This window comes from Streptopelia decaocto (genome assembly GCF_964273445.1).
Source record: "Streptopelia decaocto genome assembly, chromosome: 6".
NCBI classification, from domain to species: Eukaryota; Metazoa; Chordata; class Aves; order Columbiformes; family Columbidae; genus Streptopelia; species Streptopelia decaocto.
This window is the reverse complement of record NC_138660.1, coordinates 51,931,602-51,955,377: the sequence shown is the minus strand read 5'-3', so window position 1 is coordinate 51,955,377 and position 23,776 is coordinate 51,931,602. Positions and strand designations below refer to the sequence as shown.

At 58.1% G+C, this 23,776-nt stretch overlaps 3 protein-coding genes across 6 annotated transcripts; 1 reads left to right on the top strand and 2 right to left on the bottom strand.

Moving 5' to 3' along the window:
* Positions 1–32: 32 nt before the first annotated feature.
* Positions 33–19,585, bottom strand: ZNF142 (zinc finger protein 142). Of its 2 annotated transcripts, XM_082056867.1 has the most exons (9): positions 9,902–10,036; positions 9,254–9,581; positions 8,041–8,679; positions 7,530–7,790; positions 6,205–7,017; positions 5,787–5,964; positions 1,887–5,124; positions 889–994; positions 33–619 (listed from the first exon to the last, which is right to left on the bottom strand). In XM_082056867.1, the coding sequence occupies exons 1-9, from the start codon at positions 9,902–9,904 to the stop codon at positions 126–128; spliced, it is 6,060 nt and encodes a 2,019-aa protein (XP_081912993.1). In that variant the 5' UTR covers positions 9,905–10,036; the 3' UTR covers positions 33–125. The 2 variants fall into 2 exon arrangements, with proteins under 2 accessions (XP_081912993.1, XP_081912994.1); XM_082056868.1 differs by lacking the exons at positions 7,530–7,790; positions 8,041–8,679; positions 9,254–9,581; positions 9,902–10,036 and adding an exon at positions 19,559–19,585.
* Positions 10,142–14,941, top strand: BCS1L (BCS1 homolog, ubiquinol-cytochrome c reductase complex chaperone). Of its 3 annotated transcripts, XM_082056877.1 has the most exons (8): positions 10,143–10,233; positions 11,224–11,600; positions 11,856–11,995; positions 12,111–12,305; positions 12,693–12,756; positions 13,120–13,289; positions 13,747–13,864; positions 14,532–14,941. In XM_082056877.1, exons 2-8 carry the CDS (start codon positions 11,281–11,283, stop codon positions 14,782–14,784), a joined length of 1,260 nt encoding a protein of 419 aa, XP_081913003.1. In that variant the 5' UTR covers positions 10,143–10,233; positions 11,224–11,280; the 3' UTR covers positions 14,785–14,941. The 3 variants fall into 3 exon arrangements, with proteins under 3 accessions (XP_081913001.1, XP_081913003.1, XP_081913002.1); XM_082056875.1 differs by lacking the exon at positions 13,747–13,864 and having other exon boundaries at positions 10,142–10,233; XM_082056876.1 differs by lacking the exon at positions 13,747–13,864 and having other exon boundaries at positions 10,174–10,211.
* On the bottom strand, positions 16,430–23,740 carry RNF25 (ring finger protein 25). Its single transcript, XM_082056874.1, has 10 exons — positions 23,688–23,740; positions 23,526–23,600; positions 23,347–23,449; positions 23,199–23,266; positions 22,419–22,488; positions 22,222–22,293; positions 21,289–21,429; positions 20,415–20,504; positions 19,720–19,854; positions 16,430–19,603 (listed from the first exon to the last, which is right to left on the bottom strand). Exons 1-10 carry the CDS (start codon positions 23,723–23,725, stop codon positions 18,878–18,880), a joined length of 1,518 nt encoding a protein of 505 aa, XP_081913000.1. The 5' UTR covers positions 23,726–23,740; the 3' UTR covers positions 16,430–18,877.
* Between the last annotated feature and the right edge of the window lie 36 nt (positions 23,741–23,776).

Sequence of the window (23,776 nt, the reverse complement as noted above, 5' to 3'; positions counted from 1 at the left end):
GGCCCAAAGAAAAAGGATTAAAAGGAGATTCCTTTTATACAACCACGTATTTTACATCCTATATACATATATGCCTGTACACACACATACGTCTCTGTAGCAGGCCTTGAAGTCAGTATTTGGCCTCACTGTGAAGCGCTGTCCTTCTCTGCAGGGCCTTCCTGCTCCATCCCGGGGGGCCCGCTGGCCCGGTTCTCCCTCTGCACGGCGTGGAGGTGGACAGTGGGTGTGCTGGGGTCCTTGCCCACCCCCTGGCTGGGGTCACCAGTCCCGTGCTCAGGGTGATGCCGCTGGATGTGTTTGATGACCTGGAACTTCTGCTTGGCCTTGTAGGGGCAGTAGCGGCAGAAGAAGGGGTGCTCGTTGGTGTGGGTCAGATAGTGGTGACGCAGGCCGGCTGCCCAGCGGAAAGCCCGCCCGCAGGCGTTGCAGACATAAGGCTTCTCCTCGCTGTGCTTCTTCAGGTGGGTCTTGAGGAGGAAGCGAGTCTTGAAGGCCTTGCCACACTGCTCGCAGATGAAGGAGCGGGCATCCCGGTGCCGTGTCTCCTTGTGCACCCGCAGGGCGTCCGCCCGGTTGGTGCGGTACTCACACTCGTCACAGCGGTATGGCTTCAGGCCTGCAGTGATGGGGAAGGGGTTGGGATGAGGGTACAGTGCCCTCTCTCCTGTGGGTCTTGCCTTCCCCATAATGGCATCAGTCTCCAGGGACCCCCCCTTACACACTATCCTCAGCATTGGGAAAATGCAGCCTGCGAGCAGGCACCCTAAATTTCCAATTTTCCTCCCCCACCTGCAGCCGGGCCACTGGTGGCAAAAGAAGCCCAAAGCTGCAGTCTGTGCAGCCCCAATGCCCATCCTGGTCCCATCCCCAGTGAGCAGCACTCACCTGTGTGCTTCGTCATGTGGTACTTGAGCTGGTTCACCCACTTGCACTTGTAGCCACAGTCAGGGCAGAGGTATTTTCGCTCCTCCTTGTGGATCCGCATGTGGTACTGGGCAGAGGGCAAGAGGGAGGGTCAGGATGAGGCCCTGGGAACGTGCAGGGCTCTGGGATACCAGTGAGGGGCTCAAAGACAGCTCTGACATCCCAAACTGCATGGGACAGGGAGGGCTGTCTGCTTAGCTGGCAGACTATGAGCAGGGGGACCTGCAGTGGGGTCAGGATCACACCCCTGTACTGCTGAGCTTGCTCTGTACCAGCCTGTGCATGGACCAGGCTTTTCTCCCCAGTTTGGTATTTAGGGCAAAGCCTGGGTTAACACCCAGCCCAACAGAGCTAGCCCTTAGCTGATCACATTTCAATGCCTTGCTCAGGCAGCCCTAGAGGGCTCCAGCTCAGCCTAGCCATTAAAAAAGTCAATATTTCTTTTAGCAAAACCAGACCATTTTCCCCTCCATTACCTGACAACTGGTCCTCCTGTTCTAGAAAATGTCCTTTACTGTGCATGAAGATGCTAATCACCTACAGAAATGAGGGCAGGGTCTGGCTTTGCTAGCAGGGAAGCTGAGCTTTCCCTTCACTGTGTCTAACTGGTGTCACAGGGCACGCTGCAAGCCAGCAGGCAGCCAAATGTGGCTTTGAATGGTATAAGGCTGCACCCAGAGGACACTAAAGAAGTCAGCGGGAAGGGGAGTGAACTCAGCCACCTGCTCTTCTTGCTTTGCTACAAATCCCCGTTCCCCTTGATCTGCAACAGCAGGGAACAAACGTATCATACCCACATGAATTTTATTCACTTGCCTCCTATTCCTGTACAAGCCCCAACACAGATAACAAAACCTCCCCTTGGGAGTTTCTTCTTGCCCAAATCCCTGTGTCTGGATTCCCCCCAGCCCATGTAGATGCAGTAGGACACATCTCCCACCCCCAAGCAGGGCTCTCACCTTGAGACGTGAGGGGTCGGCGCAGGCGTATTTACAGAGGTGGCACTTGTAGGGCTTCTCACCAGTGTGGATGCGGATGTGCCACGTGATCTTCTGCCTGTTCTTGGTGGTGTACGCGCAGTCCGAGCACTTGTACACGCGGGTGCCCCCGTGGCCTTTCATGTGTTGGTCAAAGACGAGCTGGTGGCAACAGGTGAAGTCGCAGAAGGGGCACCGCAGGGGTTTGTCCTGGGGGGCGGCCGGCTCGTGGCTCTCCACATAATGTCGCACCAGCTGCTGCCGCTCCTTGGCTGCAAAGCTGCACAGCTCACAGCGGTGGCTGAAATGCTGCGTCTTGTGCTCCTCCAGTGCCTCCCGGGTGGGGAAGGTCTCCTTGCAGGTGCTGCACTCCAGGTGCGGGTGCTGCTTCTGCAAGTGGCACTTGAGTGTGGCCTCGCTGTGGCACATGAAGCCGCAGTGCAGGCAGCTGTAGGACACCTTCTCCTCGTGCCGCCGCAGGACGTGCTGCTTGAGGGCCGTTTCGGAGCTGAAGCGAGCCTCGCAGCACGAGCAGCTGAAATTGAGCTCGCCGCGGTGGCAGCTGTTGACGTGGCGGGTGATGTCATTCTGCAGGTAGCTGCTGTAGTCGCAGAGTGGGCAGAAGTGGGTGGGTGTCTTCTCGTGCACCCGCAGGCGGTGGATGCGCAGCTTGGAGTTGGTGCCGAAGGTCTGGCTGCAGATGCCGCAGGCGACGCGTCCAATGCCAGTGTGCAGGGACTGATGGGCCTCCAGCCGGTAGCGCCGTGTGGTGCTGAACTCACAATAGCGGCACTTGTGGGGCTTTATCCCCTCGTGCTTAATGCGGACGTGCTGCCGCAGGCAGCGGGCCTGCTTGCAGGTGAACTCGCACTGGCAGCACTGCAGCTGCGGCCGCTTGCTGTAGTGCTTGCGGTGCAGCCGGCGGTGCAGCCGCAGGGCTTTGGCCACCTTGGAGGTGAAGGAGCAGGAGGTGCAGCGAAACTCGCCCAATGACACGCAGCCCCTCTTCTTGTGTGTCTTCATGGCCCGTTCCTGGTGGCAGGTGAAGGGGCAGGTGGGGCAGGAGAAACGCCTTCTCTTGGGCAGTGTGGATTTTGGGGGGGCTGCACTCAGCAGAGGCTCACTGGGCTGGCCTGTTTCAGCACTGGCCCTGTCCCCTTTGGGGAGCGCAGTGCTTTGGGGTCCCTTCTCTGTGGGATACACAGTGTGCTTCTCGGCGTGGTGGCTCTTGAGTGCGCGCTGGGAGCGGAAGGCCTCGGGGCACAGGGAGCACCAGAACTGCTCCAGGCTCCGGCAACCATCCTCCACATGGGAGGTGATGGTAGAGACACGGGAGCACATGAAGGAGCAGGCGTTGCAGCGCAACTTCCCTCCCTCCAGCCGGTATTTCTCTGAGGGTTTCCCAGGCTGGGAAGGAGGACAAGCAGCACCACCTGGCTCAGCCCCATCTCCTTGCTGGAGAGGCTCTTCTGCCACCTCTGTGCTGTCACCCAGCAGCAATTTTTCAGGGGCAGGGCAGCTCAAGGTCTCTTCCCCAGCCAAGGAACTGCCTATTGCCTGCATTTTATCAGGCATCAGTTCAGCCTCCCAGGGGCTCTCAGCATCCCCAGACACCTCTGAACCTCCCCTGTCACTCTCTGTTGTTTCTGCACCATTATCACTGCGCTGGTCAGCATGTTGGCACAACTTAGGCAGCTCCAAACCAGCTGGTTTGAGGATCTTGTTCTTCTTCAGGAGGACCGGGCACTTCTTGAGGAGATGGGTGTTGAGCCCCCTTTGCTGCTTAAAGCTGGCACCACACTCATGGCACAGGAGCGGGGCCCGGCGGCTCTGGCAGCTGGCTTTGGAGTGCAGGGTCATGGACTTCTCCTTCCGTGTGATGTATGAGCACTTCTCACACTTAAAAATCTGGCTCTCTGACTGCACCACCAGCATCTGCACCCTGCCCTCCAGCACCAGCGTCTCTGCCTGCTCCTTGTCCTGCTTCCGCAGCGCCTTCAGCACCAACTCCGAGCTGCCTCTGGCATTGTCATCAGAGGCGGCTGCGTCCTCAGGGAGAGGCGAGTGGTTCTGTTCGGCCACCTTCAGCATACTGAGCCAAGCCTCCGGCAGCTCAGCTTGGCTGGTCTCTCTCATCTCTGTCTCTGCCACCAGCTTATGGTGGCCTGAGCATGACTCCTCGACCTGACCTGTGGCCTGACTTTGCAAGTCTTTTCCCTGGCTGTCTCCTGCTGATGCCCTGTTGACCAGCCTCACCGCCTCATCCTCCTGTACATCTGCTTCTTCTTCCTCAAAGTTCGGGATGTCTTCGAGCGTATTGTCATTGTCCTCCAACCCAAGGTCTTCCCGGGAGCCCAGCATCTCATATGCTGCGGAAGGCTCCTTGCAGGACAGTCTTTCCACACTCTCTGGCTGTGTCACACAGGATTCTCCAGTCAAATGCTCCAGGAGGGGGTCAGATGAGGCGTTCAGTGCCTCCAAGTCCAATGCGCAGCTCTCCGCCATGTCTCCAGAAGCAGCAAGCTCAGTCGAGCCTGTGGCAGCATCTCCTTGCACGCAGTCATCTCCCACGGCATCACCAGTGGTGGGACCATTCTGCTCCCCTTTGCCCACACCTCTCTCCACCTTACCGCCACTCTCCAGTGGAGCAGCACTCTGCCCGAGGAGAGGCACCAGGAACGCTCGTTGGTAGCCCTCTTCCCCCTGGGACTCCAGCTGGGACGGCTTTGCCTTTGCCCACTGCTCCTTGTTGGTGAGAGGGGAGTTGGCACCTACACGCAGGACTGCACCGAGCTCACAGCCGAAGAGCGTCTCAGATGAGCTGACCTCCAGCTCCTTGCTGGCATAGTTTTCCAGCCAGTCCTTGTCACCAGGGACGTAGCCATGAATCTTGCGCTTGTGGAAGAAGAGGCTGGTGTTGCTGAAGGTGCAGTAGGAGCAGAGGGCGCAGCGAAATTCCTTCTGCTTGGTATGCTTGCAGTTCTCGTGATTCAGCAGCGCCTGCTTGTACTTAGTCTGGTAGGTGCAGTACTGGCACTGGAAGATGGGCACCTGGTAGTTCTGTGAGTGCTTGGCCTGCATATGCTTCTGCAGCTCGTACTTGCGCTTGCAGGCAAAGCCGCACACCTCGCAGATCAGACTTTTGCCCTGGTGCCGCAGCTTGTGGCTGCTCAGCTGGTCGGCACGGTGACACCGGTACGAGCACTGGTTGCATTGGTATCTGCAGAGAAAGAAGGATCGGTCAGGCAGCGCCAGGAACTGTGACAGGCTGAGCCCTGCCAGGCAGGCTGAGCTCTGCTTCCCCACCCCGGACACATGGGGAAGGGGTACTGCTTCGTTTGCCAGATCTGACCTTTGCCATCCTGGCAGGTCTTACCACAGGCAGTTCCCCCCTGCTTCAGCCCTTGGCACTGGTGGTGCTTTACACCGCCAGCCTGGGGACCAGAGGTGGCTTCCTCGGGTGTCCCATACAGTGACCATGTCATCCCCACACACACACACCACACCAGCAGCAACTCCAGCATCACTGGAAGCAGACTAGACCCAAAGGAGGTGATAATACTGAGGTAAAAATATGTTTTGGCAGAGTCCTGCAGGTGCCCAGGCTAACCTTGGCCCATTAAGAGCAGCACAGCCCATGAGCCTGAGCTCAGATCTGCACTGACGTGGTAACACACCTCCTTTACAATGCAGGCACACCAAAGGTAACTTTGCCCCTGCAGCACCGTGCCGGCAACAACCTGCAAGCTCAAGGGCTGCATTTTTTACACACTAGACAATATAGGTTGTAGCCATGCCCGAGGCTACAGAGAGAATCTGGCACATGCTGCAGCTCCGAGCAGCAGACTCCTGGGGCAGGATTTGGGGAGCCCAGGGTCATACCGGAGATCTCCAGTGTGCTTGCGCATGTGGACGTTCAGGTAGTGCTTCCACTTGGTGATGTACCCGCACTCTGTGCACATGAAGTTCTTGTCATTGGAGTGGGTCAGCATGTGCTTGGACAGGTAGCTCACGTCCCGGCACGTGAAGTCACAGAGCTCACACTTGTGAGGCTTCTCTCCTGCAGGCAACACAGGAATGTCCTCAGTGTGACAGCCAGAGCGGGCAGCATGGGCTGCCTCCCCCACAGGGAAACCAGCTCAGCAGGGGCTGTGGGTAACAGCAGGGACTTGGGCAGGCCACAACTTCAGCCAAGCAACGTCAGGCTGGCAGAGCTGGTGACAGGACCCAGGAACCTTGCCCCAGCCCTCCCTGCCCACCCAAAACCGGGACAGGACCCCCCATGCCAGCTGACACGCACCGGTGTGCAGCATCATGTGCCGGATGAGCACCCTCTTGTGTGCGGTGGCAAAGGCACACTCGCTGCACTTGTGGATCTTCTCGTTGGCGTGCATCTTGCCCACGTGGTCATGAAACTCCACAGGGTTGAAGGTGGCGTAGGGGCAGAAGCTGCACTGGAGCTGCTCGCTGCCCGGGTGCCCCTGCTTCTTGTGCTTGCGGAAAACATGCTTGTTGGAGCAGATGAAGTCACACTGCTGGCAGTGGAAGGCGTAGTGGGTTTTTCGGTGAGCCTCCATGGCCTCGGCTGTGCCAAAGAGCAGTGAACATGCGTGGTACTTGCACTCCACTGCCTTGATGCCATGAGCGTCCTTGAGGTGACGGACAAACTCCTTCCGGTCCTCTGCACAGTAGTCGCAGCCCCCCTGGAAGCAGCTCAGCCTCTTAGGCTCGGCTTTGTGAGTCTTCAAGTGCTCTTTGAGGGCCTGGCTAAGTCGAAACTTCTCCTCGCAGACAGGGCAGGAATAGACATCAGAGTAGAAGTTGGAGATGTCCTCATGCATGCTGGCCATGTGGCGGTTGAGGGCATTCTTTTCCACTGAGCTGTAGTGGCAGAGCGGGCAGCGGTGGGCCTTCTCACCTGTCTCCCGCATCATGTGGATTTTCAGCTTGCTTTTGCTGGTGAAGTACTTGTGGCAGTTGGGGCACTGCAGGCTGGGGTCGGGGAAGTGCAGGTGGAGGTGTTCCACCAGATGTGTCCGCTTCTTGAAGCACCGCTTGCACTCAGGGCACATGTGGGTTTTGTAGAGGTACTCAGAGCCCTCCACAACATCCCCTGTGAGAACAAAGGAGGAGAAGCCATCAGCAGGGGAGAGACAGAGAAGAACTCCACAGGCAGATGATTCTCTCCAATCCATCTGTGCCACAGGGAAGGCTTATCAGCCACTTACTTGGACGGACTGTTCCCACCCCAAGACAACAGCATGGTTCAGGTGGGCTCCTTCCAGCTCAACACTGGCAAAGATGATCCAGTGCAGCCTTAGTCAAGCCTGCCCCTGGGCCCTACTCCCTGAAGCCTGCCAGACTTTCACCTGCTTTTGCCTGAGCTTGACAGCAGCTAAGGACAGAAAACAGGAGAAAAAGGACGCGTTTCCTTGGGCAGAGGGCAGGGGAGGGGGAGCAGTGCACTGGTACATGCAGGAGACAAGTGGCTGCTGGCTGGCACAGCACTCCCATGTTCCACCAGCCCGGCCCACATTCCATTGCCAGTGTCAAGGCTGAGCTGCTTGCTTGTAAATCAAAGGCAAAGCAGCCCCCAGTACAGCCCCACGGTGTCCCATATCCTACCTCTGAAGTGCTGTGTCTGTGGCACCCTGGCTTTCTTGGGAGTTGCCTTCCTGTCCTCTTTGGCCTCGCCTTCACAGGGGCTCTCACCATCCTCCTCTGGCGACTCGTCCCCTCCGCTGTCCAAGTCCCCTTCTCCAGCTGACACTTTCTGTCCCTCCAAGAAGCCCTCCCCAGTGCCTGCAGGCTTTGCCAGCCTGTCTTCTGCTGCGGTGGCTTCCCAGCCAGGGTGGCAGTTCCCTGCCTCCTCCTGCCCTTCTCCTCCTTCAGTGGGGAAAGACAGAGATCATCATGCTCCAGGTGAGAGGGAACTGGCCCAATCGCCCACACACGTGCAAAAAAACCTCCTGCCCGAGATGTGGCTCACAAATCGTGCCACAGAGAGGAAGGAAAGCTGCAGAGATCCCTCCAGAAGCACAGCCTCACCCCCCACTCCTCCCAGTTGTAACTGGGATGCACAAACGTGGCCAGCTTCAGCAGCAACCATGGGCCCCAATCACCCCCCAAGCTGTACCTGACAGCAGGACGCAGGGCTGCTCGAGGCCGTGGGGGGCTGAGCCAGGGGGACTGCTTGTCATGGGATTCTCAGCCAGGGGCTCCACAGTGTGACCCTTCCTGTGCTGCCAGAAGAGCTTGGCGTTGGCTGTGACAAAGTCACAGCGGCCGCAGTGGAATGGGAAATGTGTGCGGTGGTGCTGCTCCATGGCCGGGCGGCTGGGGAAGAGCAGGGGGCAGGCACGGTAGGCACAGGACACAGGGGAAGCCCCGTGCAGGCGGCGTAGGTGGCTGCGCAGCTGCTTGCGGTCCTCTGTGGCGAAGCAGCAGCCCTTTGCAGGGCAGGGCAAGGCTCCTGGTGTGATGCGGTGGGACTTGAAGTGCTCTTTGAGTTCGCTGGGCTGCGTGAACGTCTTCTGGCAGATGGGGCACGGCAGGCGCTCGGGAGCAGAGGCCTCCTGTGCGTCTGCTCCAGGCGGCTTTGAGCCCCCCAGCTCATTCTGGCCCTTGCTGGCTGAAGCCGACAGTGCCCCAGGGAGCTCCATGTGCCCTGGGCGGGGCAGCAGCAGGCACTGGTGCTGAGACAGCAATGAGGCCTCTGGGAAGCTCTGGCCGCACCTCTCGCAGAAATACAACTCCATGACCTTGACCAGCACCTCTGCAAGACCGAGGGGTGAGAATTAGAAATAGCTTTTGTCAGGCTCAGAGCTTGGGACTGGTGGTTCAGTTCCAGCTCCAGACAAGGAGGTTGCCATGATTACAGTTTGGAGAACCATAGCCCTCCCCCTGCCCAGAGTACCCCAGGATGCAGGGTCCCATCCAAGAGGGAATACCATCACCCAGGTGACTGTGGGGACCAGGTCTGCCCCTTAGCGCTTTCAAGGCACCCAGAAACCCAAGGCCAGCTCAGCGCCGTCCCCAGTGGGATGTGCCCACACTGGACTCAAGTGAAAAGCACACAGAGGGGAAGCAACCCGAGGTGGTGATTTCTGACTGGTCTCCACTGACAACTTGGAGCAACCCGCTCACCCAGCCTGAGGCTCTCACAGCCACCCCTCCCCATCCGCACACCCAGGCTGTGCCAGTTCTGCACTGAATGGTGGCACCAGGCTCATGACACGCACAGGTTCAGAGACACGAGGGCACTGTGGCGTTCCCAGGGTGCTGGGGCTGGCCATCTATCCCTCTGCTGGGTGCCAAGGGGCTCGCACTACCCTCCCTGCACCCCATACCTGTGGCATTGGTGGTGTTGCTCAGTGTCACGTTGCCAGCCACAGCCTCGATGAATATTTCCACGTTGCTTCCTTCAGCGGAAGCCCCTTCCCCAGGCACTGATGCCTCTGCCAGCAGCAGGTCCGGGCTGGTGGTCAGTGGGGGTGTCCCAGCCAGGCTGGTGCTGGCCACGCCAGGGCTTCCCATGGCTCCTGCCTCTCCTGGCATGGGCAGGAGCAGCTCCGAGCAAAGAGCCTCCATCTCCCTGCTGGCACCCTCAGCCACAGCCACTTCTGCACCCACTGCCACCGGGTACAGGCTTGGTGCTAGGCAGGAGGACTTCTCACTCTGAAACAGGAGAAAGTGCTTGAAATAAGGGAGAACCCAGAGGGGGGGGCAGCCTGCGATGCCAGTCCCCAGGCAGGGTGTGAACCCGTGTATCTCAGCACTGGCTGCCGTGCACCAAGTGGGCGCTGGCAAAACCCCCTGTCACGGGGGAGATGGGGGCACAGGGACCCGGTATCACCCCCAAAGATGCCCAGGGGCCTCTCCCTGAGCCTGACAGCCAGGGCCTGTCCCCCGGGCCCGGGCGGACCCACACCCGGGCCCAAGAGTACCCAGGCTCAGCCTGCAGACCCGGTCCCGGTCCCCAGCGAGAAGGTGCCTACCATGAGTCCCCGCACGGCCAGAGCCGTCCCGGCCCCCTCGCACCGCAGCCCCGGCCTGTCGCCGTCGCCCAGGCCGGGGTTCAAGCTGGGCCCCGGCACCCCCGGCACATCTCGGTGTTGCGCACCGGGCGGGAGGGAGCGTCACCCTTTGTGCGGCTCGCGCGACCGCTCTGCTCTGCCCTGCCCCGCCGCCCGCCGCGGCTCCGCTCTATGGTGCGAGCCGGCAGCAGGCCGGAAGCGGCGCGGAGCGGAAGTGAGGGTCATGCCATAGAGGGCGGTGCTGCGCGGGCCAGAGCGGCCGTGCGCGGAGGTGGGCGGCGGCGGCGGCGCCGGTACGGGCCGGGGGGGCTCCTGCCGGAGGGGGGGCCGTCGGAGGGGCGAGGGGAGCAGGACTGAGTCCGGGTCCCTGCTGCGGGGAAGGCCAGTGTGGGGCCGAGTCTCCTGCTGCGGGGCCGAGTCTCCTGCTGCGGGGCCGAGTCTCCTGCTGCGGGGCCGAGTCTCCTGCTGCGGGGCCGAGTCTCCTGCTGCGGGGCCGAGTCTCCTGCTGCGGGGCCGGGCTCCTGCTGCGGGGCCGAGTCTCCTGCTGCGGGGCCGGGCTCCTGCTGCGGGGCCGGGCTCCTGCTGCGGGGCCGGGCTCCTGCTGCGGGGCCGGGGCTCGGCGGCGGCGGGGAAGGCCGGGGGCCCGGGGACGTCCCGGTCTGTGCAGGAGCCTGGCCGCGGGGTCAGACCCTGTCCTGGGGGCAGCGGGATCATGCCGCAGGGAGCAGAGTGTCTGTGTGGCTGCTGGGGAAAGTTCCTCTCACCCCCGGTGTCTGGCTTCTGCTGAGGGAGCTGGAGCAACTTCCAGCCCCTACGTGTGGCTCTGTCCTTCATCCAGACATGGAGGTGCTGCTTCCACCACAGCCGTGCACCTGTTCACAGCAGCAAAGAACTGGCTCGTGGCTCAGCCTGGGGATGTGCTTCAGCTTTTTCAAACAATAAACCTTAAATAATCGCAATGCTCATGATTTCTAGCTGTTTAAAGAAGAGTATTGTGTAAAGCTCTGGGCTTGTTGCCATGGCTGAAGAAGCAACAGATGCTCCTGTGCTTGCCTGAGAGCCTCAGCCCTGGCCCCCTCCTGCCTGTCTTGCCCAGAGGCTGCAGAGGGGGTGGAGGCTCCAGTGACTGTCTGAACCCCTGGTAATATGATAAGCATGGATGTGGGGGATCTAAATGTGCCAGGCTGCCTTTTGCCTTGAGAACAGGCCACGATAAAGGCCAGGCAACTGCAGGCAATCCATTGTGTCCCCCACTGCCATTCAGTCCTTCTCTTTCTACACAGGTTTGTTTCCGGAGCGCAAAGACGATGCTGTGGAAAGGAGCCACTTAACCCCCCACAATGCCCTTTTCTGACTTCGTGTTAGCACTGAAGGACAACCCGTACTTTGGGGCTGGGTTCGGCCTTGTTGGAGTGGGCACGGCCTTGGCATTAGCCCGGAAAGGGGCCCAGTTTGGGCTGGTGGCTTTCAGGCGCCATTATATGATCACCTTGGAGGTGCCCGGCAATGATAAGAGCTACCACTGGCTGCTGAACTGGATCTCCCACCACGCCAAGCACACTCAACACCTCAGTGTCGAGACATCTTACCTGCAGCATGAAAGTGGGCGTGTCAGCACCAAGTTTGACTTCATTCCCAGCCCTGGGAACCATTTCATCTGGTAAGGGACAGCAGGGGAAAGCAGTCTGGGGTCTGACCCTTGTTTTGGCAAGGAGACTCCAACCTGGGGGGCCTGTGGAGGCAGCAGAGAGGATCCTGCCTCTTCCTTGGGTCTGGGTTAGGGCAGGAGATTCAAAGTAGTGAGAGGTGTCTGTATCCATTGGTGTGAAGTGATTTCTTTACCTGAGATGAGTGTTCTCCTTGATGCATGACCTGGGCTGGGCCACCATCCCCCAACCTTGTCTTCCCACCCCAGGTATCACAGGAAGTGGATTCACATCGAGCGCAACCGGGAGAGGCAGATGATTGACCTGCATTCAGGGACCCCCTGGGAGTCTGTCACCTTCACTGCGCTGGGCACCAACCGCGAGATCTTCTTCAATATCCTCCGGGAAGGTTTGCAGGGGAGCTGTGTGGGCTCCTGCTGGGAACAGCCTGCTCCCTGGGGACACCTGGGGCTTCACGGGAGATCCTGCTCCCTGTGAGCTGTCCCTTCTGCCTCTCTCTGCAGCCCGGGAGCTGGCGCTGCAGCAGCAAGAGGGGAAGACAATCATGTACACGGCCATGGGAGCAGAGTGGCGACAGTTCGGCTTCCCCCGCCGGCGACGGCCTCTCAGCTCAGTGGTGCTGGAGGAAGGTGTGTCGGAGAGGCTGGTCCAGGATGTGAAGGAATTCATCGACAACGCCAAGTGGTACAGCGAGAGAGGCAAGGCTCTGGCACAGCCGTGTCCTCCATACCGTGCCCAGTGCGGCTCCTTACACCCCTGCAGCCATGGCCGTGGGGCATGCCCTTGGGCACATCCCGCAAATGAGCCAGCCTGGGTTTGGAGGTCAGACCTGTGTCTGCAACTGGACAAATTCCCCTCGGTTTAGTCCAATTCTGAAAACCATGATAAGCTGTGGAGTTCATTGCTCCTGGAATGCTGATGTTGGGTGGGATGCCATGGTCCTCTCTGGAGACAGCTGCAGAGGGATATTCCCCTGCTGCTTGCCTTCCCCTGGTGTATCCTCTGTGTGTGCTCAGCACAGCCCCATGGCTCTGGGAGAGCTCAGAGCCACCCAGCCGGTTCCTAAAGGCACACTGTCTTCCTAGGAATCCCCTACCGCAGAGGCTACCTGCTGTACGGGCCTCCTGGCTGTGGGAAAAGCAGCTTCATGTGAGTATCACCAGCTGGCAACAACAGTTTTCTTGCCAGCTGCCTGCTCTGGGGTGCAGCAGTCTCTGGTGAGGGTGCGGGTGGGTTTGGGTTTGAAATGCAGGAGTGGGCTGTGCCCCCTGCATGGTGCCTGGTGACAGCATTCGTGTTGCTGGCACTGTCACAGGTCAGGATGACGAGCCCTCTGCGCTCTTGCTTTGCACAGCGAGCTGAGCAGGGGCTCCCATCTGCCCCCCACATCTGATATCTGCCAGGAGGGGATGCTGCTGCCCTCTCCTCTGCTGCTGAGCAGGGAGATCCAGTGCTTGCTCTGCTCTGGTCTTTCTCACTGTGATTCTCCCTTGTGATTTGTGTCCTCCCCAGCACAGCCCTGGCCGGGGAGCTGGAGTACAGTATCTGCCTGCTGAGCCTCAGCGACCACAGCCTCTCTGATGACCGGCTCAATCACCTTCTGAGCGTGGCTCCGCAGCAAAGCATCATCCTGCTGGAGGACGTAGATGCGGCCTTTGTCAGCCGAGACCTCGCTGCTGAGAGTGAGCGGTGCCCCCGTTCCCAGGCCAGCAGCAGGAGGGGGGTTTGCCAGCTATGCTGGGGAAAGGTTTGGACTTTAGGCTGATCTGCTGCACCAGCAGAGACTGGGAGTGGGCAGCTCTCTGGGGTTTTCAGGCCCAAGCTGGACCTCACCCAGTTTTGGCTAAGCCATCTAAAGGGCAATTCGGGTCCTTTATCCTCAGGCAAAGAAATTTCTCCTGCCCAGCTATTTTCAGCATGAGGGAGGAGGTGGCTCCCCTATTCTCTTTTTGGGCTCCGAGAGGTGTGGGTGGGCGGAGGAGGTGAATGTGCTGCCAACCAGAGAGAGGCAGAGGGTCAGACTTGGGGCAAGGAGAGAGCAGGGAGCTTGGCTTAAGCCTGAGGCAATAGGGAGGTGGCCCGCAAGACTGCGCAGGGTGAGTGGCTGATGGACACGATCTCGGACACCTCTATCCCCAGACCCAGCTGTCTACCAAGGCATGGGACGCCTGACCTTCAGCGGCCTCCTCAACGCGCTGGATGGCGTGGCCTCCACAGAGGCCAGGATTGTCTTCATGACCACCAATTACGTGGACAGGTCAGAGCTGCCCTCTGGGAGAGAACGGGGAGGGTGGCATGGAAAAACCTTGCTCCCTTTTGATGACCTATATGGAGGGCTGTTTGCACTCTCCTGTGTGAGAATTCAGGGTTCATGTTTCCCAAATCCTCCCTTGTGATGCAAATTCCTTGATCGTTAATCAAGATCCCCTTTGCTGGACCCTCAGATTCTTTCTTGCTGTGCAGACCATGGTTGTGCCCTTGAGGAGAGGTACCAGCTTCCTGCCTGAGGGTATCTGTGGATTTTGGGGTTACAGCCACACTGTGAGTGAAGCGCTTGCCCCAGGCGCAGCCCATTGGGTTGGCAGGATGCAGGTGGGCTCACAGCACCTGGTCAGACACTGCCCTGTGGCAGGCTTGGCTTAGACTGAGCTGGCCTGAAGGGTTGTTCAGAGGTTGCTCGTGGGACAGAGATGCACAGGATCCTCCTCTGGAGCCAGCCCTTCCCCAGCTCTCTTATTTCTTTTGGGTTGATTTCCCCTTCAGCTCCCCAGGGACAAACCTCTCCCCTACCTTTACCATCCCACAGTGCAGAGGACCTTGTAGATAGGACACTGGCTGTGGTAGTGTGGTGGGGGGCTTTCTGCAGGATCCACCCTGCAGAGACACTTTGATCAGCTGTTCAAGGCACCCATGTCTCTCAACAGGCTGGACCCAGCACTGGTGCGGCCCGGCCGTGTGGATCTCAAGCAGTATGTGGGCCACTGCACCCGTTGGCAGCTTGCCTGCATGTTCCAGCGCTTCTACCCTGAGCAGCCCCTGGCTGTGGCCCAGCAGTTTGCAGAGCAGGCGCTGGAGGTCTCCAAGCAGATCAGCGCTGCTCAGGTGCAGGGCCACTTCATGCTCTACAAGACAGACCCTGAAGGAGCCATTGCAAATGTACGCTCCATCCTGCTGTGACCAGGGGCCGGCTTTCCCCTGCCATGCTGAGAGGACTGGACAAGGACTTGACCATCCCAGGGATGTTGTGGAGCTGCCCAGCCATGCAGGCCAGGTCTCTTTTCACCTCTACCCCTTCAAGGCCTTGGTTTTTTATTAAAGTACATGGTGAGTCAGAGCTGCCAGCCTTACTGCAGGGAGAAGGGATCAGCTCTTGCTGCTCCCCAGACTTGCGTGCTGCTGCAGCACGTGCCTTGTGCTGGGATTGCCATAAGCTGCCACAACTCCTGTGTGGGAGTTGCCTTCCCTGCACGGCAGCCTGGGGGTGCCCCCAAAGGGCCTTTCCCTGGGGCAGGACATTGGGGTGTTGCACTGCTAAAGAGCTGCTGGTCTTTGAAAGGAGAACAGTCTTCACTGGTTTGTGAATATCCTCTGTGAGGTCCACAACATGGCTTTTGGCTCTCTTGTCCCTTTGCCTGTTAGTTGTCCCATTATCCAGCTGCTGGTCCGCAGCCCTGCTGGCCAGGGACTGACACAGCCAGCACTGGAAATCCAGAGTGTTTCATAAAAAAGCAGCTCCCAAGAGAGAGCTTGTTGTCCCTCAGGCTGCAGGCTGGTGCCACAGCTCCTGCCCTGCAGTGCCAAGTCGTGGATCTGTGTGGACATCGTTCCTGGATGGGCATGACTGTCCCTCCTGCAGTCCTACATGTTGGGGCAGATGAGAGGCTTTGGCTGGTTACAGAATATCTTCTAAAGAGCTTGATGTTAACCTCAACATGAATTTCTGCAGCCATGCCAGCCCAGTGTGAGGTGCAGAAATCCATCTTAGAGGTGACTACTCTCCTCTCCTTCCAGCAGGAGAGGCTGTGCATGGCTAAGGGAGGGATTTGGACAGCTGCCTGCAGTCTTGTAGCCTTTTCCCTGTCACCTGGCTTCCTTCCTCCCAGGAACAGAAGTCCTGGATGTGCCACAGGTGCGTGAAATGCAATCGAGAAGGAGGCAGGTTCTGTGCCTCCTTCCCATCACCATGGAGCCAGGGCCAGCGTGTGAACTGACCCACAGAACAAGCCAGCCAGAGCCTCTCCTCTTCCCTCCCCAGTCCCCATTTCAGAGTCCCAAAATCAGCTTTGCCAAAGCCAGCCCCATGTTGATGTTCTTGCTTCAGGGGCTGTGTCACCTCGGCAGGGCTAGGAGAAACTGGTTCCAGGCTAAACCCAAACTGTTAGGTCACTGCTCAGCCCTCCTCTTGGCTCTGCCCTGTAGGGCCAGGGGGGAAGCTGAGAGCATGTGGGGGTACAAAAGGGCTGAATTTCAGCGCAAACAGGCAGTTCCTTGATGGAACCCCAGACTTGCACAAATGTTTCCACAAGTGAAGGGTTGATGCTGTGGCCACAGGGGACTGTAGTGACTCAGGGAGGCTCCCGGAGCCATGTGCTGCTGTTCGCATCTGAAACCCTGTGCTCAGCTATCCCACTTCAGCATCTCAAACTCTGTGCTCAGCCATCCCGCAGCGGCTGACTGCTCAGATCCAGCCTCTACCCTCAAAACTGGGGGTCACACTGGCCAGTGAGTGACTGAAAAATGGCTCACAGCAGTTCAGGAGGATGGGGGAGTGGTGAGGGAGAGCCAAAGGGGCCCAATGCCACCATAAGCAAGCACAAGCAACATCTGTCACTCTGCTTTTAATAGTGTTAATGCTACAGACGCCGCTGCCTTCTGCCCAGCCTGAGTTGCTTTTGCCAGTTAAGCCTCACAACAGCCCTGTGAGGTAGGTGGGTGACACAGGTAGACACCAAGTGAGGAGCCCCAGGGCAGGGTGCAGGCTCTGTTCTTCCCTTCTGACCCGGAGGTTTGATTTGTTTAGCCCAAATTCATTTCCATGTGCTGTTGCAAAATGTCCTCTGCCCCAGGCTCACAGCAGTGAGTCAGAGAGGTGTGGGCATCCTGAAATCCTCACTCCCAGGAAAAAACCCTCCCCTCTTAACACATCTGGCATTTGACTGAAGTTACCCAGCTTCTTGCTCGCTCTGATTTCCATGGCTGAATTCCCATGTTCCAAACACTTGGCACAGCAGTCTTCCTGCTGAGAGTAAGCCTGGCTCACTGGAAGAAGCCAAGGAGCTTCAGTGTCATCTGCTGCAAGGGGCAGAGATCTCTGTGTTTCTTTCAAGACTTGACCAAATGCCTTTCTTGGAGCACAGCCATTTCACAGGTGAAGGCAGGAGGCAGCAGAACAAGCACCAATGTCAGATAGAGTTTACATGTTTTCACTGAAGTCCGGCCAGGCTGTTCACCCAGAAACCAGCTGGAACCAGGACAGAATAAGCACTAAAAAAAAAGAGGGCACTCTTCAGGGAGTGAGTGCTCAGCCCTCATCCCCAGCAGGGTACAACATCTGGCTCTCAGATCCCCAAGCCCAGGACAGGTAGTGTAGGTTCAGACCAACGAGAGAAAAAAATACGCTTTTAGAGCATTAGTGTTAAAAATAGGAAAATAGGCCATTGTTGGAAATTTAAGCACGGAAGGTTCTTGGGCAGTGGGTTAAACCAACCCTTCAGAACAAGGACAGGCTTGGAGAGCAGGGCAGCAGGTGAGGAAGACCCATTCAAGAGAGGCCTTTTGTGCAACCTTCATGTGCAAAGAATCAACCAGACAGATGCAGCACAAATACCCTCCCAGCTGGCACACGGCACTTGGTTTCCCAGGGATCTTGCCTGAGGCTCTGGCAAGTCCATCGCAGCGCAGCCATTTCTGCACTCTGCAGGAGGAGGAAGACAGTAACAACCCATGTGTGGCCAAGAGAGGCTGGGGCACAAGGCACAAACAAGTGTAAAGGAATTGGTACTGCCCAGGTGAGCCAGACAGCTTACACCAAGGTGGGCAAAGCAAGGAGTGGGGAGGCCTCCTGCCACGCAGGGGTGCCAGGGGAAGGTCTCTGCCCTGGCCCCAGGTGTGCGGAGGAGGGAGATGAGGGAGCAACACCAGGGATCAACACCTTTGCTCCAAACAGCAAAGAACAGGAGCAAGAGGGCAGAGAAAACAAATGGAGCAGGCTCTGGAGAAGACCCAACAGATTAATAGCGGTATCCCACTTCAGAGGCTTGGGATCACCCATCGTGGCTTTGGAGTGAAACAAAGTTTAAATCTGAAGCAGCAGCAGAAGGAACTGCACCAAGTGAGTTTAAACAGCAAATTGTTTCTTTGAAGCAAGATCAGCTTCAAGATGAAAGGTGGGTAAGAGTATCTGAAGTACTGAGGCATGTCTTCGACTGCAGGCTGCCGGGAGATCTGGGAGATGGTCTGGCGTTAGGGAGATCTGCACAGACAGACGTGGCAGAGCGGAGTGCTCTTCCCAGGTCTCCCCCATCAGCTTCTGCCTGCACAAAAGCAGCTGAAGGACAAGGCAGGAGCTTCCTGGGGGAGCAGGAGCCAGCCCGAAGGCTCAGGCACCAGACAGCCCCAACTTGCCAATGTGTTGACTCAGGCTTAATTTAGCTGTCCTGGCTGGGCCTGGGAAATGTCCTGTTGTACGAAGGACTTGCCTGGCTAAGCCCATCAGCCACACAATGATCAGGGCTGTGGTAAAAGCGATGTTGTCTCCAAGGGACAGGGACAGCAGTTGAGAAGGTGCTCTGAGATGTAATGGGGGACACAGCAAACTTGAACTCCAGGCTGCTGTCCTAGCACAGCCTTATTACTTGGCACCACCACAGCTCTGCCGGGGCACTGTCTTCCAGTGAAAGGTCCTGCCACAACTCTGGCTGTGCTGTGGCACAACACTGGGCTCAGTCCATTTGCTCTGTAGGTGTGCACATTTCTTGGCAGCTCACACACAGGGATGATGGCTGCATGTCCCTGGTCAAGGCTTCCTCTGTACCTTGGGTCCTCTAAGACCAAGGCTCACATAGCCTGTCAGGAGTCAGCTTCTCCAATGCTGGCACCAGCCCCTCGCTCATGCCAGGATGCTTCATGCCACACGTACCCTGAAGACTCTGCCTGCCCCAAGCTGTGCCACATGCCAACTGCTTCTCCTTCCCGAAGCTACTGCTTCACCAGAGCCTCCACTGTTCTCCCCAAAACCAGCCCTCCCCAGCCCAGGCCCCCACCCCTCCTGCTAGGAGCCACTCTCCTTCTCCAGGAGATGGGCTTCTTGATGCCCACTGGGCCTGAGCACCCCCCGCCCTCTTGGTGACCTGGGGTGGGAACCACGGTCCTGGACCCTGGACCTCTCCCACCTCCCACAATCCCAGGGCCTGTGGTGGCCCTGCCAGCTGGGAGCTACTCTGTGGTCGCTGCGGTTGAACACCAGGTTCTCGTTCTCCTTCTCCCTGCCCTGGGCCTCAGCCCCCTCCTCCAGGGTCCATCTCTCCACATCGTGGTGCTCCTCTTTCAAGTCCACTGCCTCTGTTACTGGTGAGGGATCCTCAGGGCACAACTCCTTTCTTTCAGCCAGGGCAGCATCCCTGCTTCTGCTGTGAGACTTTGGAAACTCCTGGCTATGCCTCCCACCAGGTCTCCGCTCTGGTCTTCGGCTGAAGGCCCTTGGCCCCCTGGGGCCATGGAGCGGATGACAGACTTCCTCTGCCGGTTCCTGCAAGCTGCTGCCTGACTGCCTGCCCTGGCCCCTGGGGCCTGGCCTCTCCGCTCTGTGCCTCTCCCTCTTGCTCTGTTGCTCCCTGGGCACGGCAGCCCTCTTGGGCTGCCCAGGGTCTGCCCTGGCCCCTGGTGCCCCAGCTGGCTCAGGAGCAGAGGCTTGGCTGGGCAGCTGGGGCACGTCCACAGTGCTTGCACTCACCAGTGGCTCAGAGGCAGCTTGGCTTGGATCAACAGCAGCTGGAGGCTGAAAGAAAGAAGCCACCAGATAAGAAAAGGACAGGGCAGCCCCACAGCAGATGACCATGCTTGGTCCTGCAGTCCAGGGCCCCCCTTGCCAGGTCTCTGTCCCTGGTGCCATACCGCCTGGAGGCTGATGAAGTAACGGTTCCTCTCTGCTTCGGGGTCAATGATGCCGCCTTTCTCTTGCTGTCTCTTGAAAATTAAGCGCAATTCTTCTTGGTGCTGCAGCGTCTTGGCATCTGGCCTGTATGGCTCCTGAGTAGCAGAAAGCAAGGCAGGGTGAGGGCTCTCTCAACACTTAGTGTGGGTAGGAAGCTGGCAGTGCTGAGAGTGACTCCCCAAACCCTCCTATGGTTGCACAGCGTACAGGCAACCTGCCTCCTTCTGCCACGTATGACCAGGCACATAGATGCACGTGAAACCCCTAGACAGAGGTACAGCATGGCAGCACAGACCTGCTGTTCCTGCAGTGACCACCTTGAGACGTCCTGCTGTGGGGCAGGATGCAGAGCAGCTACAGTCAGGTCATTTGCCTGACCCTGAGGATATCCCAGTGGGTACACGGACACGTCCCATGGCAGAATCACTTCTCCCCCAGCACATCTACTCAAAACTCAGGGCTACACAATGAAACCTGCCCTTTGTGGACACATCAGACAGTCAGGAGACACCTTGCTAGGTTTTATGAACTGCCCTTTGGATGGGCTACCCAGGAGGACACGAGAGTATGCAGTGTGTGTTCATCCATTATATTGCCCCCACTGAAGTCATTCAGTGAGCGCGCACAGCGGGGCAGGTGAATCCCCATCTCTTACCAGGGGTTGCTGTGGGGCCGGTGCTGCCTTCAGAGCGCAAAGATCATAAACCAGGGTCTCACGGCAGACAGGGCACTGCACACCGACTTCCTGCGGGGAGGCAAGAGGTAATACCAAACCTTGGCTGTGACCCAGCTCCTGTGCTGCTGGATAACCCCAGCTTAGAAATGGAACAGGGTGCCCTTCTTCACTCTTCTGCCAGGGCAGGAAAACCCAGGAGGATTCCAAAAGCATGAAGGCAGCCTTGTGTCTCAACAACTGCTACAAAAAGTGTTTCCACCATGAGGGACACTGGGATTTGTGCTCCAGCGGCTGACTGCTGTACAAACCACCTCTGTCACCACATATGGCTTCAGTCCTCCTTCACCTAGAATCTATTTTTCCCCACTCCAAAGTGGAGCGTGTCATCTAGGCTTTAAAAAGGTTTTGCAGGAAGGAGCCTTTGACTTGTTTCACACTCAGCTGCACTGTTTGCTCTGTGGCTGACAACTGTTCCAACACCTGCTCACCCCAGAATGCAGGTGATCATGTTTATCCTGCTGTACACCCCTGCAATTCAAGGACTAGGGATAGAGCTCTCTTTTCTAACTCCTGTGGTTCTAGAAGTCAAAAAATGCAACCAACTCCCCCATCCCCCACACAACAGGCACTGACCCAGAGATCAAATAACCCAGCTGCTGAAGTGCTAGAAACTCACAGGGTAGTTTTGGTTGGAAAGGGCTGTTGGAGATCACTTGGTCTAATCCCCACTCTGATTCTCAGTGCAGGCACAATGCTGCCTGTGCTGCCAGGTCAGGCAAGCCCTCGCTTCATGTCCCAGAGGGGGTGACAGAGATATCATGAGGGTCAGGGGAAGGGGTGCAGGGCTCAGTACCTGTCTAGGGGAAGGCGCCAGGTGCTGCTCTCTCTCCTCCTGCTGCATGAGGATCTCCTCCTCCATGTGCTGGGCATAGCGGGCCAGGCAGTGGGAGTGAAAGTAGTGGTAGCACTGGGTCTTTGTGAAGGCTTCTCTCTCCTGCAGAGGAGAAGGGGCAGCTTTACAGGGTCTCTGAGCACTGGGTTGTGTAGCCTTCCCAGATGAGGTGCGTTTTCACTCCAGTGTCAGTGCTGGCAGTGGGGAACTAATGCTACTGCTGGCAGAACCACATAACATCTTCTGCTGGGCTTCATCTCTGCGTCCTCAGCTCTTGCTGGGACACTGCTCCCTGTTCCGAGTGTAAGAAACACGCCTAATGTCAAGCTGCTAAGTATTTATGACTGGTTTCTCCTGTGTAAACAGCAATCTTCCCCCATGATCTGTTCTCTCTCCTAGGCAGGCACCATTTCTCATTGCAACCCAGAGAAGACAAGCTCCCCCATCCCTGCAGACCCCAGCACCTGCACGATGTGTTCCAGTCCCTTCTGACCACCTGTGTGCTGAACTCTAGGTGGGGTTTGACCAACACAGGGAAGCTGAAATGCACCGGTGTCACGGGGGAGTGATTTTAGGGTTCTGCTTGCTGCAGAACAATGTTTTGAACAACCAGCAACTATTCCCGGATCCTACCCACTCTCTTGGAGATGACCTGGCATCACTCACTACCCCTATGCCCTGCTTCTGTAGGTGGTTATCTCCAGGCTGACAGGGAGATTAGCACACACTGCCTCAGGAAGTTCCATGTTGAGCAGGATCACCTACAGACCAGGGGAGCAAGGGGCTGCTGAGGCACACCTCGGTTCCAGAACAATGCCCCATGCTTTGAGCCCCAGGCCCCCCATTTTTTTTTCTCACTTCCCAGCCAGTTTGCAGGGCCAGATGACACAGTACCTGGAATCCATACAGGCAGATCACGCACTGGCCGTGAGGAATGTTGTTGTCAGTGAGAATCTCCTTCCCCTTCTGCGGAAGCATTAAAGCAAACATTTTACTCACCAGCTGCCCACGGGCTCAGGGCTGTCCCACCCCTCAGGCAGTCGGGGACCAGCATCTGTGGCTGGGCAACCCCAATCTCTCCCAGCTCTCACCTCAATCAGTTCGTAGAGCACCTCTGTCCCAAGCCTGGCTTCAGCAACACTTCTGAGGGTCTGGGAGATCCTACAGCAAAGCAGGAGCAATACTTAACATAAATTTAGTCACACCTTTTCACTGCCCCATATACCTGTCACCCCACCATGGTGAGAGGAGGAAGAAATAGAGCAGTGGCCTTCAGGCTCTGCCTGCAGCACAAGACAGGCACATGTGCACACACATACTCATGAGCTCCCCACAAACCAGTGCACAGAAACCTTTGTCCTCAGAGGATTTGCAAGAGCTGGTTCACTTGGCTCCTTGGCTCGAGCTCACCCAGCACCCTCCAGTTTTGGTGAATCTCAGGCTTCTCTTATCTGATGGCAGCCCCCAAGCAGGTCTGGGGGATCCGTGTTATTCCTATGATGCTGGCAGATACCAGGGTCTCCCTTGCACACACTCGGCTGCACCAATGACTGGAGCACAAAGACAACAATGGGCTGCCCAAGGACTTCAGTCCCACCACTGTGAAAGCTGGAACAACTCCTTCAAAGGCCCAGGGGATTTAGATTACAGTTTAGAGGGACCACTGGGGAACAAGCATAGGGTGGACCCCTTGGTGCCTAACTCAGCACCAGTGGCTCCCAGAAGACTTAAAGCAGGGTGATCTAGGCACCTATATCCTCCCATTAACCAGACACAGAGCCACATGAATCTGAGAGAAAGCTTTTCCACCAGTTCTGCCTCCTGCATTTTGGAGGAAACAATCACCCTCTCCCCACCCTCCTGGCACTCACTTTTGAATTTGCTCATCTGACAGTCCCCGCGGGTTCCTGATGGAGATTTCTGGAGCTTTGTTGGGATACTAGGAAAAAAAAGAAACACGCAAAGCACAACGAGCGATGCGGAGAGATCCGGGGCAGGGGTGCAGGGCCGGCGGCCTACCTGTGGGGGCACGGAGAGCATCAGGGTGAAGCGGACGTACTGCGAGTCCTGGTCCTGGGCCGTGGCGGGGTGCAGGGTGATGCTGATCTCCCAGGGCTCCCACCTGCGGGGCAGGCCGAGGTGAGGGGCGGCAGCGCGGGGCCGGGCCGGGCCTGGGGAGGTTGGGCCGCGGTCCGTACCTGCCGCGGCCCCGAGCCACCCGCAGCTCCTCCAGGTAGATGGACTCCAGCACCTCCACCTCCGGCGGCAGCGCCCTGCGGGGACCGGGACGGGAGTCAGGCGACGGCGTCCCCGGCCCCGCTGGGCTAGGGGTGTGGGCACCGGGGAAGGGGGGGTGTTACCAATCCGTCGTCTCCGCTTCCTCACCGGCCGCCGCCATCTTCTCGTGCGCCCCGGAACCGGAACCTCCGCGCGGGCGCACGCGCGGGGA